Below are 17,522 nucleotides of genomic sequence, written 5' to 3'. Positions count from 1 at the left end.
TCCATCCACGTTGCTACAAAAGGCCATAGTTCATTTTTTCTCATTGCCACGTAGTATTCCATAGTGTATGTTCTGTCTTTTAGAGTTTAATGTCAGCAACTGACTTTTAGAGAAAGTAATAGTAAAAGTATAGGAAGTAATAGTTTACTTTTATAGAAAGTAATAGTTCAGTTCAGCTGACTTTTAGAGAAAGTAATAAACTTGGATTAGAACATTTACTTACATGCTAGTGTTTTATTTCAGGTTGAATATGAATTGTAGTGAGATCATCTGTATGTTCAACAATATGGGAAAGATTGAATTTGAGAGCTTAACAAAGTAAGTATAAGAATGGCAACATGCCATTAATATCTGATAGAGTCTAAGAGACAGAAAAATTACCTAAGAGACAGGAAAATTGATGTGTTGTATGTATGATTCAAAAGCTGTAAAATAATATAAAGGGCAACGGTTTCTATCTATTAAATTCTGTGTGAGATATTTAAGAATGAAACGACCTGGAATCAGTATTAAATGATATATATGTGAAAGTTATCTTTGAGATTCATTCATTCAGACAGGATTGAACACTGATTTTGTTCTAAGCGCTAACATGCTAAACATTATATATGTCAGAGAAGTTACAATAAGTAGAGGATGACATATGTAAACAATAAAGTGAATAATTGCTATGATAGTAATATATACAGAATTTAATGGAGATGCAAAGGAAAGGAATGGTCCATTTTTAGTGGTAACAATCGATTTGGGAAAAGGAAAATTTTATCTATGAAAAATGACTAACAATTGGAAAGGCAATCAAAAAGGAGGGACGCATCATAACAGAAAGAAAGGTATGGTCAGTGAGATAACATACTACATTCAGGGAACTGCATATATAATTTCACTTGGTAGACGATACATATAAGCTAAATCCTGAAGACTTTGTACGCTGTGCAGCAGTTTGGACTTTTTTTTTCTACATCCATGTTATCCAATATGGTATCCATTAACCACATGTGCCCATTTAAATTTAAGCACAAATTAATTAAAACAAAGTTAAAAGAAAAAATTGGAGGGGTGCCTGGCTGGCTCAGTCGGTAGAGCATGTGACTCTTGATCTTGGGGTCATGAGTTCGAGCCTCACGTTGATCGTAGAGATTACTTAAAAAAAAATTGAAAAATTGGATTCCTTAATTGTACTAGCACATTTCAGGTGCTCAGTAGTAGCCACTTGTGGTTAGTAGCTACCATGTTGGACAGTCCCACACTTGCATTATCATGGAAAGTTCTATTGGACAGCACAGCTATAGACAGTTGAAAACCACTAAAAGATGATTTCAACATGAAAATAAAATGATTTGAATTTTAAAAAGATAACTTTGGTGGCTATTTATAGGATTATTTGGAAAGGAGTATGAGGCTTGAGGCTGAAGGATCAGTGGGGCTATTGTATCAATAGTCTCAGCAAATGATGAGAAACGAAACATAGGTAGTATCACTAGAGAGCAATAGATATGACAAATGCTAAGTAGGGAAAATTGATAAAACTTATTGTTTGAGTGTGATAAATGAGGGAAAGAGAAGCATCCTTTACAGGTCTGGCTTTGGTGATTAAGTTGATGGATTGGTATTCACCAAGATTGGGACTACAAGAAGAAAATTTGGGAGTTGGGGATAGTAGACATGTTGAGTTACTGTTGTTGATGAGATGTATGGGGGAAAATGTCCAGAGAGCAGTTAGCTACATGTGCTAAAACTTAAGAAAAGGTCTTGAACTTGATTCTAGGTTTAGGATTAGTCAGAATACAGATGGTTTAGAAACCCACCGAAAGAAAATAAGTTCATTCAATTTTAAGTGGTATGTGTCCAGGGGAAATCATCCCTCAGGGAGCATCACATTCATTACCTTCTAGAGTTTAGCCCACAGTGTTAAAAGGTCAGGAAAGGACATGAGCAGATCTGCTTTAAGCCAGGTAAACTCCTGTAAGCCAAATTCACAAAACTGAATGCCAGTTTAGCCAGAATGCTAGTTTATTAACTTAATGGACAAATACAATTGCCACAGGGACTAGGATACTTGTGTTGGGATTCTTTTCTAGTCCAGACAGGCCTAAGAAGCGAAATTATCAAAAATTTCTTTGTTTGCAGTCTTGTTTGGAATAAAGGGGAAAAGATTAATCAAGTAGCTTAATAGCATTAGGCTTAGATAGCGCATTTCTTACCTCAGAGGAAAGACCCTGCCAGAGGTCTAGTATGCCAGTCCTTGGGCTCAGGGCATCTTCCCCCAGGTGTGGAGCCCTGTACCATATTTGTCTGTGACCTTACTTTTGTGCTTCCATGGATAATCATCAGTCTTTGCAATGAATACATTCTTCTAGATATTTCCATAACTTGAATATTGTCACTCTTGAACATTTTTAGTATCAAAAGCTATTCTGTCTCTTTAAGAGTCTGCATATATCTTGTTTTGATTTTAAATTTAATTCAGAGTAGTCTTAAATTTTTTCCTAGTTTTAAGAGAAAGTACACTGTAATCTGCTTCTACTTATTACAGGTGGTAATTAAACAATGGGTTTGCCCAGTAAGAGTAGGTACTGACATAAATCAAGGACAGTACCTTGGAAAAATATTAAATTTTAAAACTGAAAAAGGGCAACCTGCAAAAACAAAACAAAACAAGATTGAGAAGGAGTAGGCAGAGGTTGAAGAACAAATGGGAGCAAGTGGTGCTCTAGAAGTCAAAGGAGGAGTTTGAGACTGGACTTGGTGGACAGTGTTAAATATCCCAGGTCAAATGAGAGTTGTTATAAAAAGGAATGTGTGGTTTGCAAAGTTGTGTACATATACATATCCTCAGATATACATATCTTTTGAATTCAACGTGTATTCAAAGCATACCTTTTGTTGGAAGAAACAGATAATGTGTCATTGCTGAATCTAATTGGCCTTGTTAGTTCTTATTTCTAAAATGCTTTTTATTTTTTTATTTAAAAAAATTACTTTTAAGTTTATTTATTTTGAGAGACAGAGCAGAGGAGGGGCAGAGAGAGAGGGAGAGAGAGAGAATCTCAGGCAGCTTTTGTGCTGTCAGCCCAGAGCCCAACGCAGGGCTCAAACTCATGAACCATGAGATCATGACCTGAGCTGAAACCAGAGTCCAACGCTTAACCGACTGAGCCACCCAGGCACCCCTGAAATGCCATTTATTTATTTATTTATTTATTTACCCATCCCAGCTGAGGATTTATTGGCATAAATGCAACCATATCAAAACATAAGTTACGAAAAACACAGTCACAATGTGCCCCCTCCTCCCAGCCCAGGCCCCTAAAACCCCCTTCTGAGAGAGGGAAGGAAAGGAAGAGGGAGCCCCCAAACTGCCTAGGAATGCCGCAGCCCCTGGGCCCGTGCAGGGCCAGCCCGGCCAGGGTGGCAGAAGCCGGATGCCGCCCCAGCGCATCCGGTAGTCAGTGGAGCAGGACAGCTCGCACAGCTGGCCCTTGAAGTCCAGATCGATGGTGAAGTCCAGGTTGCAATTATTCTTGGCATTGGGCCACATGCCAGTGGTGCCAAAGATCTCCTTGCCCGTCTTCACGGTCAGGTAGTCTTCCATGTAGAGCACGGTCTGCTTCCAGCCCTAAAATGTTTTCTCAGTGATGATCTGTGATGAAGCTAAATTCGTAATGGGTTAACTAAAAGACAAGCTTTTTGAGACTCCATCTCATTTCTTTGATAGAATTTCTGTACTTGTAGATTTGATAGCCTAAATCTATGTGGATATGTGAAGAAGATAGAAAAACATGGAGTCAACCATATAAACGATTAGCTGTAGGTTAGTGGCTACCAGATAATACCTCCTAAAGGGTTCAGACTAAAGGTGGTTTTTAGGCTAGGTGGAGATTTCTAATGATCTGTTCAGGATTGTACCCTTCACTGTTTCCTATACTTTATTTTTAAGCTAGGAAATTAGAAGAAATAACCATAATTTAAAATCAAACAGCTAAGCCAAATCACAATGATTTTTTAAACCTATATTCACTGTTTTTTAGGACTAGAAGATTATGACATGACTGTATCAACTTTTTCCTTCAGCTTCTCATTGATTATACCTCTTGTTGACCTTTTAAAACCCCTAGGTTTCTCTTAAAAACTGAGAGTAAGCTGAGGGTTGATGGGGGGTGGGAGGGAATTGAGGGTGGGTGCTGGGCATTGAGGAGGACACCTGTTGGGATGAGCACTGGGTGTTGTATGGAAACGAATTTGACAATAAATTTCATATTAAAAAAAAAAACCTTAGGTTTGCTTAGGGCTGGGAATGGGCAAAAGTTCCTTCTGGGTTCTAAAATTAGATTAAAATGTTCTAAAATTAGATTATGGTGATGGTTGCACAACTGTAAATTTAGTAAAGATGATTGAGTTTCATGTTATGCAAATTATACATCAGTAAGGCTATGTAAAAGATACTTCTGAGGCACCTATACAGCTTTACCTTTTTATATGTGTCATGGTATTTTTTTAAGTTTATTTATTTTGAGAGAGAGAGCATGAGCAGGGGAGGGAGAGAGAGAGAATCCCAAGTAGGCTCCACACAGCCAGCACAGAGCCTGATGTGGGGCTCAAACTCATGAACCACAAGATAATGACCTGAGCCAAACCAGGAGTTGGATGCTCAACTGACTGAGCCACCCAGACACTCCTATATGTGTCACCTTATTAACTGTCGTGTGAATAGGAAATGACTTGAATGTAGATACAAAAAATTTATGAAACAATTTAAAGTAGCCATATGCCTATGTATTTTTTTCCTCCCAACTTTTATTTATTCCAGTTAGTTAACATGCAGTGTAATATTGGTTTCTGGTACAGAATTTAGTGATCTATCACATACTTCCAACACTCAGTGCTCATCACAAGTGTTCTTAATACTTGTCTATTTTTTAAACAGACGTAATCCCCAAGAAAATGAAATGGAACAGAATGTTCAAAAGCAATATAATCATAAAAAGGAATTTTCTTGTCATGATACATACCCATCACAAGAAAAGAAAAAGATTGACGTGTCTTTCCTAACTAATGAAGCCCCACCATGTTCTTTGCAATGGGAAACCCATGATGTGCATTTAGAAGCAGAAGATTTCCAGCCACAGAAAGAGGTTGTTGCAACACCATCCCCTAAAACCATTACTATTCTGCCTCAGATGGGATCTAGCCCTGATGTGATAATTGAAGAAATTATTGAAGAAAACCTGGAAAGTGAGTGAAAATACAAAAGCAAGGAAACAATATGTCTGTAATTAGAAACAAAATTAGTCCCTATATTTAATAGAAACATAGTGCTGTTATCTTAAACCTTCTTCTTGTGAGTTAACATCCATTGATTCCTTGTCCCTGCTTTCACATTTTCCAGAGTTAGGATAATTTTTATTTTTAATGCAATAATCTAAACTCTAAGATGTTAATTTAATGTTTGGTTTAATTGAAGTATTTGACTTTTTGGTGTTCTACACATAAACCTTATATAAAAAATGAAGATACTTGTAGAAACGATCTCATGTCTTTGTCCTTAAAGAATAGCTTCTCCTAAATCTTTGTTCTGAGATATAGTCTGTTATAAAAAATTGTTTAAAGATATAACGTGTTACATAATCTGAAATAAAATCTGTCATGAATATAATAGCATCTATTTTGTAACATTTCAGTGTATCATAATACTTTGATTAGATTTACAATGTTGTAGTTGTATTCTCCCCATTAACTACTACTACTGTGTAGTTATATTACTGGTCTTCTTTAGGACCATTTTCAAGTTCCATTTTAGTTCTCTTCCACCCACCACTTCCCAGTCTGTTTCATTGGTTGATTCTACAGAATGACATTTTGAATGAAACAGCGGTGGGGGGGGGGGGGGAAGGAACATGTTTTCAGTTGTTTCTATTGTATTTTATCACTGAAATCTCAGTGAGTTAAGAGATCTGTTATCCATCACTTCTCAGTCTGTTTCATTGGTTGATTCTGCAGAATGACATTTTGAATGAAAAAAAAAAAAAGGAGGAGCATGTTTTCAGCTGTTTCCATTGTATTATTATCACTGAAATCTCAGTGATTTAAGAAATCTATTATGACTTTACCTACTGATAACAAGGAGTCTTACCATTCCAGTATTTTGCCAATTCAAGTACAGCTTTTTAAACAGTAGTATATCATTGTCAACTTAATAAAACTAGTACAATTGCCTTTATTTCCTATTTTGATGAAGCACTCTTCACAGATTATCTTGTGGAAACACCTAGAGATCCAAAAAAGCCTTTTCAGAAAAAATCATCTTCCGCTGTTGGATCAAAAGCAGGTACTTTAACAACTCTGAACTTGATGTTGTGGAGTTTGCTGTACGTAAAGTAACTCTTACATAGTATGAAGGCAGCGAGTAAAATGAATATTAGTATCAACTAAAACTTCTTCCTTTTGAATATTAAAGGTTTTGGCTGTTATTGGCAAAAATGTTTCTGAAATTTATAACACTTCTGTCAACTGTCTCCCCAGTTATACATATTTATCTCTTTACCCCATATTCAATATGGACATTATTCTTTGTGATCTGTATTGGATAGTTAAAATGATCCACTTGTTCAGTTTTTATCATCTGTCTATACTTGACTGTCTCCAATTCCACTCCTCCTAGTTTTTGAGTTTTAAACATTTTTACTAAATGAAACATCTACATTGTTCAAAAATTATATATTAAAATACTGTGAAATTTTTACCTAACTGTTCCCATTTCATTCGGTCCTTCTTTCCCTTCCAGTTTCTTTATGCATATACAAATACACATATATTATTTTTCTAACTTGTTTTTATACAAAAACATAGCACACCGTGCACACTGTTCTGTTCTTTTAATTCCTTTTTTTTTTTTTTGTAACATTATATTCTGAACATCTTTTCAGTAGCTACACTTGGCTTCATTACTGCTGTAAACAGAATATTTTTTTCTTTTATTCTACCCTCACTACCACCCCCAGCTTCCACCAAAACATGTATCTCTTCCCCTAAATGGTGCTTAGTATTTGGCTTTGCCCAGATGTTTTTTCACCCCTTTCTAGCCAGGTAAGATTTGTGATTCAGAGTATCTATGAGCTAATTATTAGTTCTTTGGATATAGTATAAACAGGATTTTTTGAGATATGCAAGAAGTCTATTTAATATCAATGGAGTTCTGAGTTCCAAAATATCCATAAATAAACTGATGTTTTTTTGTAATATGATAGAGTTATAGCATATCTTGACTTCAGCATCTAACTACCACGTGAACTACAATTCCACTTAAAATACCTGGCATGTAAAATAAAATAGTTGCAGTTCAGGTTATGCTAAAGGATTTAATGTTGGTAGTGGGAACTTTATCAGCCTAGTTACTATTTTGGGTTTGGACTTCTTTTTGTGGGGCTTAAGTATTCTAGAGTTTTCAATGCCACAAGACACTTAATATTCTTTTAGAGGATATTGCATTCAGTTTTTGTGAATTCATTCCTAACTTATGATTTGTTAATATGGGTTAAATATTCTTATCTAGGTTCTCCAGAGCTAGTTTTTGTAAGCCATGTAATACATCCTTGCCACTTTTATGTCCGGAAGTATTCACAAATTAAAGATGCAACAGTACTGGAAAAGAAGGTCGATCAGTTTTGCAATAAGAGTTTACACCTTGATCCTTCAGACCTTTTGGAGCTAGGTAATGAAATATTACTCCAAGCTAAAATATCAAGTTTATGTAAATATTATATAGTATTTGGCCAACCCTTATAGGCTAACCCTTATAGACCTTTTATAATACAGATTTGTTCCAGAAGCATAAAAGTTTTATAAGAGGGGTGCCTGGGTGGCTTAGTCAGTTGAGTGTCTGACTCTTGATTTCGGCTCAGGTCAGGATCTCACAGTCTGTGTGATCGAGCCCTGTGTCAGGCTCTGCGTTGACAGTGCAGAGCCTGCTTGGGTTTCTCTCTCTCCCTCTCTTTCTGCCCCTCTGCTATTTGTGCTCTCTTTGGCTCTCTCTCAAAATAAACTTAAAAGTTTTGTAGTGATATAATTTTATTTAGGTAAGTTAGCTAAATATTGACTGCTGAGTGAAGTATATATAAAACCTCAATTACAGAGTGAAAGGAGTTATTTTTTTAAATTACAAAGCCCATCGCAGGTTATGTAGTTTGCTTCCCTGTCTCCAGGGAAAATTGGCCTCTAACACGATTCCTTGTATTGTGGCTGTTAGTCCCTTGCTGTCCACATGTGAATATTGAGGATGTCATTAAGCACTTAAATGAGATGCAGGAGAACACCGGTACCTGTTTCCTAGGACCCCACAGAGGGTAGTATATTTTGAGGGTACCCATGCTGAGGGTTTGTGTAATTTGCCATAATTTAGGGTCTTATTGCAAATGTTTTCCTTATAATACATTGACTAAATTTGATTATAATAAGACAAAGCTATTATTTGTTTGATTTATTAACAGAGTGAGAAAACCATCTATTAATAGCAATCAATGCCTATGTATAATACCAAAAAGTATTACCTGTTTAATTATATAGTACTTTTTTTTTTCAACGTTTTTATTTATTTTTGGGACAGAGAGAGACAGAGCATGAATGGGGGAGGAGCAGAGAGAGAGGGAGACACAGAATCGGAAACAGGCTCCAGGCTCTGAGCCATCAGCCCAGAGCCTGATGCGGGGCTCGAACTCACGGACCGCAAGATCGTGACCTGGCTGAAGTCGGACGCTTAACCGACTGCGCCACCCAGGCGCCCCTAGTTATATAGTACTTTAAAAGTGGTGACTAACTCTCAGTTTATCTGTGTAGCTTCTCAGAATATTCAAAAATTAGGATTATCGTATACTTCTGACAAAAATTAATAGTAATTTTTAACTTTAGATAACTTTTAACTGTTGAGTATCTAAGAATAAAGAAATGTTGTATTAAACTTAACTTTTATGGTAATTCTCTAAAATTTAATACATGTCCGAAAGAGTTCAGCTTAGATTCAGAAAATTTTCTAAAAAAGCCAAAAAGTCATTCATTGTTTTCAATTAAGGACAATTATTATTTCAAGGCAAATAAATTTGCATGACTTAAGTACCTATATTTTGAGTAATGAGTGATAAGGGAAGAAATGTGAAATGATACTTCAGGAGGATATCCTTTTGTTCCTTTTTCCTACATACGCTCTTCACTGCAAAGGACAACAAATGTCTTCAATAGTCTTTTAACTTACCTATCAAAAAAGAATGGTTTGGGGCTCCTGGATGGCTCAGTCAGTTAAGTGTCTAACTCCTGATTTCGGCTCAGGTCATGATCTCATGGTTTGGGAGTTCAAGCCCCACATCAGGCTCTGCACTAGTGCAGGGATTTTCTCTATCTCTCTCTCTCCCTCCCTCCCTCCCTCCCTCCCTCTCACGCATGTGCCTTATCTTTCTCTCTCTGAAAGTAAATGAATAAATAAACTTAAAAGAATGGTTTAATAGTGTATAGTTTAAAACTAAGAATAATTGGTTACGTAGTGTATCTACCTAAGAGAAACGTTGATGATAATCTTTAAGCCAAAATAATTGGTTACGTGGTACATCGACATAAGAGAAAGGTTGATGATAATCTTTAGGCCAAATAAACATTTTGGTTAGAACTAAAATTAAAAGGTTGCCCTAATGTGCCTCTCAACTATCCTATTTTTATTAGCATGTCCAGAGGGGATTATACAGGATCCCTCTGTATATAATCAGTGGTCAGATCTACCAGTTTATCTCAGATAGGTAACTTAGTTGTTAAGAGGATGGACTCTAAGACTACTTGGATTCTCCTCCTACCTCTTTGCCACCATCTCCATAGGGTTGTTGTGTGGAGTAAGTAAATTCAAACGTAATGTACTGAGAACATCACTGAGATCATAGTGAGCATTCAAATTCAGGCCTCCTTCTTTCTTGACCTTTTTTCCTGGTTATTAATTTGTAATTCATCTGATCTCTCCCTAAGGTCTTCCTCTGCTGCTGTGTCCTTGGTTCATCTTCCCCTTCTCTGAACTCCCAGTGTGTGTTTAATTTTGGCATGTCACATACTGCCTTTCATTGTTTCTTTACTTTCATTCCTCTTTATCAAGAGAAGGTAATTGCTTCTTCCTTTATGCTCCCAAAGTATTTTACAGATTTCAGCATTTATATATCTGTACATCTATGTGTGCACACGCATGGATAGAAAATTTTTATTGTTGTAAGTACAGTCATTTGCCCATCTCTTTTTCTTTCTTGAGCTTCTTGATGGCAGGATGGTCTCATTCATCTTTGGTATAGTTCATAAAACATAGGTCTTCAATAAGAGACTGCTAACCTTGTTTTTAGCTCCCTATTTAGCTATATAACAGAAACTATCACAGTATACTACCTTTATTTTTTTCATAGCACCTGACATGTATATGTCCTCAGTAAATAAATGAATTAAGATTTCTTAGTGATGAAACTGATATATGTGTTCGTAAGTTAGAGCTTATTAGGTATTTTTCTCCATAAATACTGATAATGATTTGTCTTCCTCATTATTTAGGTGCAAGAATATTTGTCAACAGTATTGAAAATGGAATGTGGTGTCGAGGAACTATCACTGAATTAATTCCAATAGAAAGCGAAAATATTAGAAAATTTTGTAGTCCAACCAAATTCTCAGTCCGTGAAGTTGCACTAATACAAATATTCATGGTAGATTTTGGAAATTCTGAAGTCCTAATTGTTACGGGGTATGATGTTTTATAGTTGTTACATGTTTCTGGCCTGTTGATCATGGGGGTGGGATACTAAAGAATAAAGGAAATTGAAAATGGGGATAGAGAGGAGTAATTTATCATTCTTCACTTCTAAGGCATATAATTTGGCTCTATAATTTGTTTTACAAATTACTAAATTAGTGAAGTATTATCATTTATCAATGTTACTAAGTGAGGAGCTAGTAAAAGGAGATTTTTTTTTTAATTTTTTTTTTCAACGTTTATTTATTTATTTTTTTGGGACACAGAGAGAGACAGAGCATGAACGGGGGAGGGGCAGAGAGAGAGGGAGACACAGAATCGGAAACAGGCTGCAGGCTCTGAACCATCAGCCCAGAGCCTGGCGCGGGGCTCGAACTCACGGACCGTGAGATCGTGACCTGGCTGAAGTCGGACGCTTAACCGACTGCGCCACCCAGGCGCCCCAAAGGAGATTTTTGATGTAACCCAAACTTAAGTACTTTTCTGTGTTGCTTCAAAACAGGGAATGATGCACAAAAGTATTTCCTTTAAATAAAGTGTTACAACTAGCTGCAAGATGACTCAGTAAAATTTTAAATCAGACTTCTATAATTTTATCAGTGCATATTGAGGTGGCATAGTGTCTAACCGTCGGTATTCAAAAATATTTCTCTCAGTCTTCTAGGAAAATAAAACAAAAATGATAAAATAATAAAAATAAAACTGAAAATGTTTCTATAGTAAGGACCACTATTAACTATAAAATGGTCACTATCTAATGGCCATAGCTTTATAAATAAATAGATTTCTGTTTGAGGACATCATTATCCCCTTTAAATTTAAGCCAAATAGAAATATGAAAGACAATTCAGATTAAGTCAATTGAGATTTAATTCTATAGAGAAAAATCAATGTCTGTAGTTATAAAAACTAGGTTAAAGCTATGCAGTAAGTATGAATCAGAGTATAACTTTCTGGAAGATTCAGCTTAAGGAGACTATTCTTAGAAATGCATACCTGTTTTGACAGTAAATTATATTTTAAAAAAAAATGCATACCTTTTATGGAGGAAAGCAAATTTGTGTTTCAAGTATTATTTTCAATAAATACCACTTGAATTCTTCTAGAGTTGGTGATACCCACGCAAGATCAGAACACACTGCTGAGCAGCATATAGTAATAAATGACTTATGCCTAGTTCTTAGGAAGTCTGAACCATATATTGAAGAGCTGCTGAAAGACATCCAGCCGTTAGCACTGCCATGCTCATTGAAAGACATTGTTCCACAGAATTCGGTAAGTGAGACTTAAATTATTTCTTCTTTGGGGGCTAAATATTCCAATTTTAGCTATGTATTACCAGTCAGATTGCAAAGTGTAAGTTCGAGGCACCAATTGTCTTGTAAGTACATTTTGCATAATAAACTATCAGTGCCAGTAAAAAAGGAAATGAACTTCAGGTTCCATAATTAGAAATATTCTTAGTGGGAAATTGAATAAGCATATATGCGTGGAATGATAGATGAAATATCCAAATAAACCACTAAATTTGAGTCAGATGTGGAGAGAAAAATTTTTAAATATAGTGTAGTGTGAGTTTCCATTTCTTTACTATTTTTGTGGCACTTTGTTCCTTAGTTGTAGCCCATATCACATATTACTTTGCAGTATTTAGGAAAAATTTCATAAATATTTAAGCATAAGTACTTGCATATTTACTTGCATTGTGTATTCCCCAGCAAGACTCAACAACTCCTACAAGACAGGAATTGTGTGTAAGAATATATGTTAAACTGTTACATCATTATGAAATCTATGAAAGCAGGAGTCTGTGTCTTTGCCCATCATTGTATTCCCAGCACATAGCAGATTACCTAGCACATAGTAGGCATTCAACATATATTTGGAAGAATGAATAAATAAAAAGTAAAAGGAAATATATCACACGCGGTGTTTTCCTCAAAATGGCAAAATTGGTTTAAATTTTGTCTTTTGTAATTTTTGGCATTTTCTGAGTTGGCTTTAATTTTATAACCTTTAGAAAGAGGTTTTATTTTTTAAGAAACATGTAGCTTTTTCAAAATTTGAGCATAGTTGGCACACACAGTTACATTAGTTTCAGGTATACAACAGAGCAATTCAACAGCTCTGCTGGAGGTATCACAATTCCAGATTTCAAAATATACTACAAAGCTATACTAATCAAAATAGTAATGGAACAGAATAGAGAACCCAGAAATAAGCCCATGCTTATAAGATCAATTAATCTATGACCAATGAGGCAAGGATATACAATGGGGAAAAGACCGTCTCTTCAATAAATGGTGCTGGGAAACTGGACCATTTTCTCATACCATGCACAAAAAGAAACACAAAATGAATTAAATTCCTAAATATGAGACCTGAAGCCATAAAAGCCCTAAATAAAACATAGTAATTTCTTTGACATCGGCCAGAGTAACATTTTTCTAGATATGTCTCCTCAGGCAAAGGAAACAAAAGCAAAAATAACGTATTTGGAACTACACCAAAATAAAAAACTTTTGCACAATAAAGGAAGCCATGAACAAAACGAAAAGGCAGCCTGTTGAATGGAAGAAGATATTTGCAAATAATATATCTGATAAGGGATTAATATTTAAAATCTATAAAGAACTTAACACCAGAAATGTATAGTTTTAACTCTTAAAATTTACTTTAGATATGGTGGGGGGGACTTAAAGATTCAAAGATCAACTTAAAATTTTTTTAAATGAGTGAATACTTATCCTTACTGTTTAAGTAGCATGTACCTCCTATATTCCTAGTTAACGGAAACTCAGTTAACTGATGATTACAGATATCTTGATTGCATTACATGGCTCCCATTATACTTTCAAAATTACCTTTTGAATTTGTCATTTAAGAGAAAAATATGCAATACTTGTTTTATTTTAGAATATTTATAATCTTCGTATTAATACTCAGAGGTGAAACTAAATTCTAAAGTACAATAGCTTATGGACACCTTGAGACTGTTCATAAAATCAAAGGTCTAGGGGCACCTGGCTGGCTCAGAACATGTGACTCTTGATCTTGGGGTCGTGAGTTCAAGCCCCATATTGGGCATAGAGCTCATACACACACACACACACACACACACACACACACACACACACACACACACAAATCCATATATTGTGCATACATAAGCACCGACCTTGGGTTTGTGACCATAACTGTTGTTTAGTGTCTATGGTTGAGCCCCTTTGCTCGTTTGCAGTCTTTGGTTGTATAAAGCCAAATCCAAACAAAACAAAACCAAAGATAAATCCAGAGTATTGTACCATTAGCACTAATTATAATTACTAAATACATCGGAATTTTACTTTTTCCACAGAATGAAGGCTGGGGAGAAGAAGCTAAAGTAGAATTTTTGAAAATGGTAAATAACAAGGCTGTTTTAATGAAAGTTTTTAGAGAAGAAGATGGTGTGCTTATTGTAGACCTGCAGAAACCACCAACAAATCAAATAAGCAGTGATATGCCTGTGTCTCTTAGAGATGCATTAGTTTTTATGGAATTAGCAAGGTAGGTAACTTATTAAATGCTTTTGAGATTATAAATTGGAATAGCAGAATTTACCTTTAAAAACTATGGACTGACTCCAAAGTGAACATTAAGAGATTAAAAAAAAAACGCTATTAGTTTTCTAAGTATAGTTGTCAGAAAATGATATTCAGATAATTTAATAAAGAAATTAAAACTCAATTACAACTCAAAATAGAAACTGTAGATACTGAAACAAATTTTAGACTCCTGATAACTTCACAGACAGCTCCCCTAGGGTTTTAAGAATTACAGTTTAACAGTGCCTGACTTAAATTTTCTACCCTTTAGAGTAAGTTCATGATCACCCACTCTGTATTTAATGTCTGAATCTAGAATAGATACTTCAACTTTCTTCCCCCACCCCCATCACTGATGAACAAAGTAGGACGACTGAGAGAGATAGTGGAAGATACTAACTTTTTGTCCGAGTGGGGAGATGACTCTGGAAGTGACCCAAGTAGGTTTCATTGTAGAGAAATAAGAGTAGTATTAGAGCTGGAGGGGGCCCACGGAGACCCTCAGCTGGCCTGGGTGCTACTATGAACTGTGGTTATCAATTTAACTGAAAGATGAGAAACTGTTTTTTTGTTTTGCTTTGTTTTTGTTCAAAAGAGGAGAATCCTTGAATCTGAGTAGAAGAAACAGGCCTGGCTCAAAAATGTTCCAACACAAAATTGAAGGTCAATTGTTGCCTTTGGAGACTTGACATCTTATTTAACCTAGTTTGATAATTGGAGACAATACCAAGAAATGTATTAGAAGAGAAATTGGAAAGGGAATACTCTTGGTAGATAAATAAGTACATGCACAAGTCTTTTCTTCAGACCAAATTGCTAAGAGAAGAGATTCTTTGAAGAAAATGGTTCTTGCTTATGCTTTGATTGTGCTTTCGATTAGGTTTAGGTCACAATCACCAAGAAGCCACTCTGAAAAAAATATGACTTTACATTATCACCCACCTGTTTTGCCTAAAGAAATGACAGATGTTTCAGTTATGGTTTGTCATATAAATAGTCCTACTGATTTCTATCTTCAGTTGGTAAGTATTTAGTATTCCTTAGAGACCAAGTATTTTTTTTCAAATTTTAAGTAGCAATGTATAAGGGAAATGAGTACCTAGTATGACTTTTAGAACAATCCAATACCAACATTCTGTAAATTTAAGTTTCATAGCTGCAACTTTAAACAAGAAATTCTCATGATTCGTAGTAATTTAAGAAACTCTTAATCATGCAAATTAGTGAAATATAGAAGGAAGGGACAGTGAAGGATACCTAATATATGTGTTTCTTGCTACCTTATGAAATCTGGGCAATAGGAAAGCACGTAGAACTGTCATCAAAATACTATGATAAAACCTGTTTCTGACCGTGAACATCTGAGAATTTACTAATTATTACTAGGTAATTTTCTGAATTTGAACACCAAAATAAATTCAGATCAAAGCCATTCATATTTAATTTTGAATGTGGATTGATGGGTTTGTTTAGCTAGCTACTAACAATGAGTTCGTCATTATTAATCTCTTTGTGTCAGTGCTTCATATGAATTAACTCATTCTAAGGGCAATAATAAGTGAATAACTCATTAATCTTTATAACAATCCTGTGAGAAAGACACTAGTATTTTTGTCTAGATTGGAGATTCTGACCAAAAGGATGAAGCAACTTGCCTGAGGTCACACAGCTACAGAAAGGTGGAGCCAGGATTAGACTGGGTAGTGTAGCTTCATTCAGAACCTGTCATCTTAAACCCTGTACCATGTTCTGCGGGCTCCCCAGATAAGTTGTGGAAGTCGCCTTATTTGGCCCTAAGTTAGGACTTGCATACATTTCTTTTATTGAATTTTTTTTACAGTGTCTTATATTTAAATTGAAGTAAAACATATATAAAATTAACTATTTTAACCATTAATGTATGGTTCAGTACCATTAAATACCCCAAGTGTCATGCAACTGTTGCCATTATTCATCTCCAGAACTGTTTCACATCCCAAATAGCTCAGTAACCCTTAAACAATAACTCCCCATTTTTCTTCCCCACCCCCAGCCTCTGATAACTTGTCCTACTGTCTTTATGAATTTATCTGTTTCACTTAGCATAATGTTTACATGTTATAACATGTATCAGAATTTCATTCCTTTTCATGACTGACTAATATTTCAATGTATGTATATACTACGTTTTGTTTATACATTCATATGTTGATGGACACTTGGATTGTTTCAACCTTTTGGCTATTGTGAATAATGCCGCTATAAACATGGGTGTTCTAGTGTTTGAGTCTCTGCTTTCAATTTTTTTGGATTTATACCTAGATCTGGAATTGCTAAATTATATTATAATTCGGTTTGTCTTTCTGAAGAACTGCCAAACTGTTTTCCACAATGCTGCACCATTTTATATTTCCATTAGCAATGCATAAGAGTTCCAATTTTTCCATATCCTCACCAACACTTTTTTTTTAAGTAATAGCTGTTTAGGATATGGATTGTATCTCATTATGGATTTGATTTGCATTTTCCACATGGCTCAGATTGTTGAATACATTTTTCCATGTGTGTATTGGCCATTTGTATATTTTCTCTGGAGAAAGACCTATTCCAGTCCTTTGACCATTTTTGAATTGGATTATTTTGTTGTTGGGGTGTAGGAGTTCTTTATACATCATGGATTTTAATCCTTTGTCAGATACATCATTTTCAGATTTTCCCCCCATTCTGTGGGCTGCCTTTTTACTCTCTTGGTAGCATTCTTTGATCCACAAAAAATTTTAATTTGGTAATCCAGTTTTTCTGTTTTTTTCTTTTGTTGCCTGTGCTTTTAGTGTCATAGTCAAGAAATTTTTGCTGAATCTAACATTACGAAGCTTTTCCCTTATGGTTTCTTCTAAGAGTTTTATAGTTTTAGCTGTTAGACTTAGGTCTTTGATTTCGAGTGAACTTTTGTGTATGATATGAGAGAAGAGTCCAATTTCATTATTTTCCATGTGGATGTCCAGTTTTCCCAGCATTGTTTGTTGAAAAGATGGTCTTTTCTCCATTGAATGGTCTTGGCATACTTGTCAATATGCAGTTAGCCATAATATATGTGAAGGTTTATTTCTGGGATCTCTATTTACTCCATCAGTCTATCTGTTCTTATGCCAGTAGCACACTTTTTTGATTACCATAGCTTTATATAGCAAGTT

At 35.3% G+C, this 17,522-nt stretch overlaps 1 protein-coding gene across 1 annotated transcript in view; it reads left to right on the top strand.

Moving 5' to 3' along the window:
* The window catches only part of LOC121022553 (RING finger protein 17-like), a 66,439-nt gene that overhangs the window by 31,601 nt on the left and 17,316 nt on the right, over nt 1–17,522 (top strand). Inside the window, exons 9-16 of the mRNA XM_040463749.1 lie at nt 244–318; nt 4,928–5,235; nt 6,239–6,328; nt 7,553–7,711; nt 10,564–10,753; nt 11,869–12,037; nt 14,121–14,311; nt 15,230–15,371. Of these exons, the coding sequence (XP_040319683.1) occupies nt 244–318; nt 4,928–5,235; nt 6,239–6,328; nt 7,553–7,711; nt 10,564–10,753; nt 11,869–12,037; nt 14,121–14,311; nt 15,230–15,371 (1,324 nt within the window). The remainder of the gene's footprint in view (nt 1–243; nt 319–4,927; nt 5,236–6,238; nt 6,329–7,552; nt 7,712–10,563; nt 10,754–11,868; nt 12,038–14,120; nt 14,312–15,229; nt 15,372–17,522) is intronic.

Source organism: Herpailurus yagouaroundi, unplaced genomic scaffold (genome assembly GCF_014898765.1).
Source record: "Herpailurus yagouaroundi ecotype Mexico unplaced genomic scaffold, PumYag 426, whole genome shotgun sequence".
Classification (NCBI taxonomy): domain Eukaryota; kingdom Metazoa; phylum Chordata; class Mammalia; order Carnivora; family Felidae; genus Herpailurus; species Herpailurus yagouaroundi.
This window is presented reverse-complemented; position numbering and strand designations above follow the sequence as displayed.